Source organism: Anneissia japonica, unplaced genomic scaffold (genome assembly GCF_011630105.1).
Source record: "Anneissia japonica isolate Jap-2015-1 unplaced genomic scaffold, ASM1163010v1 scaffold896_len712_cov208, whole genome shotgun sequence".
In the NCBI taxonomy this organism is placed as follows: domain Eukaryota; kingdom Metazoa; phylum Echinodermata; class Crinoidea; order Comatulida; family Comatulidae; genus Anneissia; species Anneissia japonica.
This window is the reverse complement of record NW_022757202.1, coordinates 1-712: the sequence shown is the minus strand read 5'-3', so window position 1 is coordinate 712 and position 712 is coordinate 1. Positions and strand designations below refer to the sequence as shown.

At 37.5% G+C, this 712-nt stretch overlaps 1 protein-coding gene across 1 annotated transcript; it reads left to right on the top strand.

The window, feature by feature from the left end:
- Positions 1-8: 8 nt before the first annotated feature.
- On the top strand, positions 9-705 carry LOC117124497 (the record flags this gene model as incomplete). Its single annotated transcript, XM_033270722.1, has 2 exons — positions 9-163; positions 315-705. A coding segment is annotated over exon 2 (383 nt), but the record flags the coding sequence as incomplete, so codon positions are not given.
- Positions 706-712: the final 7 nt, after the last annotated feature.

The window sequence follows — 712 nt, the reverse complement described above, 5'->3', positions numbered from 1 at the left end:
GCTGCACCAGGCACAACAGCATCTGGAGCTCCAACAACAGGACCAGCACCTACAGGTATAGTTACAGTAACACCACAAAGATCAACCACAGCATCTGCTCCAAGTACAAGAGGAACAGGTGCACCAGCCACTACAATACCGGTAGTACAAACAACCGAAGAAGGTAAAATTGTGTTTCAAACATTATGTTTTAATTTTTAAATTCTACTTATATCATTTATTTTTAGGAAAAAAAATATAAATAATTTTATTCGGCAGATATTATTCTCCTGATGATAGTTGAAGGAATTCAATAGAAATGTTTTTTATTTCAGTATGTCACATGGACCTGGATACTGTTGATGAATTGGAAACAACCAGAACTACTTCTGATAATATTGCCAATCCAGACAGTACAAAGATTGACAGCGAAGACCCATGGTATCCGAAGAATCTGGATGAAGAACCAAATCCTTATGTGGATATTGAGTTTTCGAAACCAGTCAGAATGACAGCTCTACAAATACAAGGAGATGGTCCCAATACTGTCACAGAGCTCTCCATCTTTTACAAAGAACCAAATTCCGAGACCTTAACCAGATGGAATAAATTGGTAACAATTCCAGATGATGATGATAATTCCATACCAGCGAAGCTTGAACTTCCTAAAGACTTCCCAATTGTTGAAGCCATAAGAGTTGAAATAGTGTCCTATGATGATAATGAGCCAACA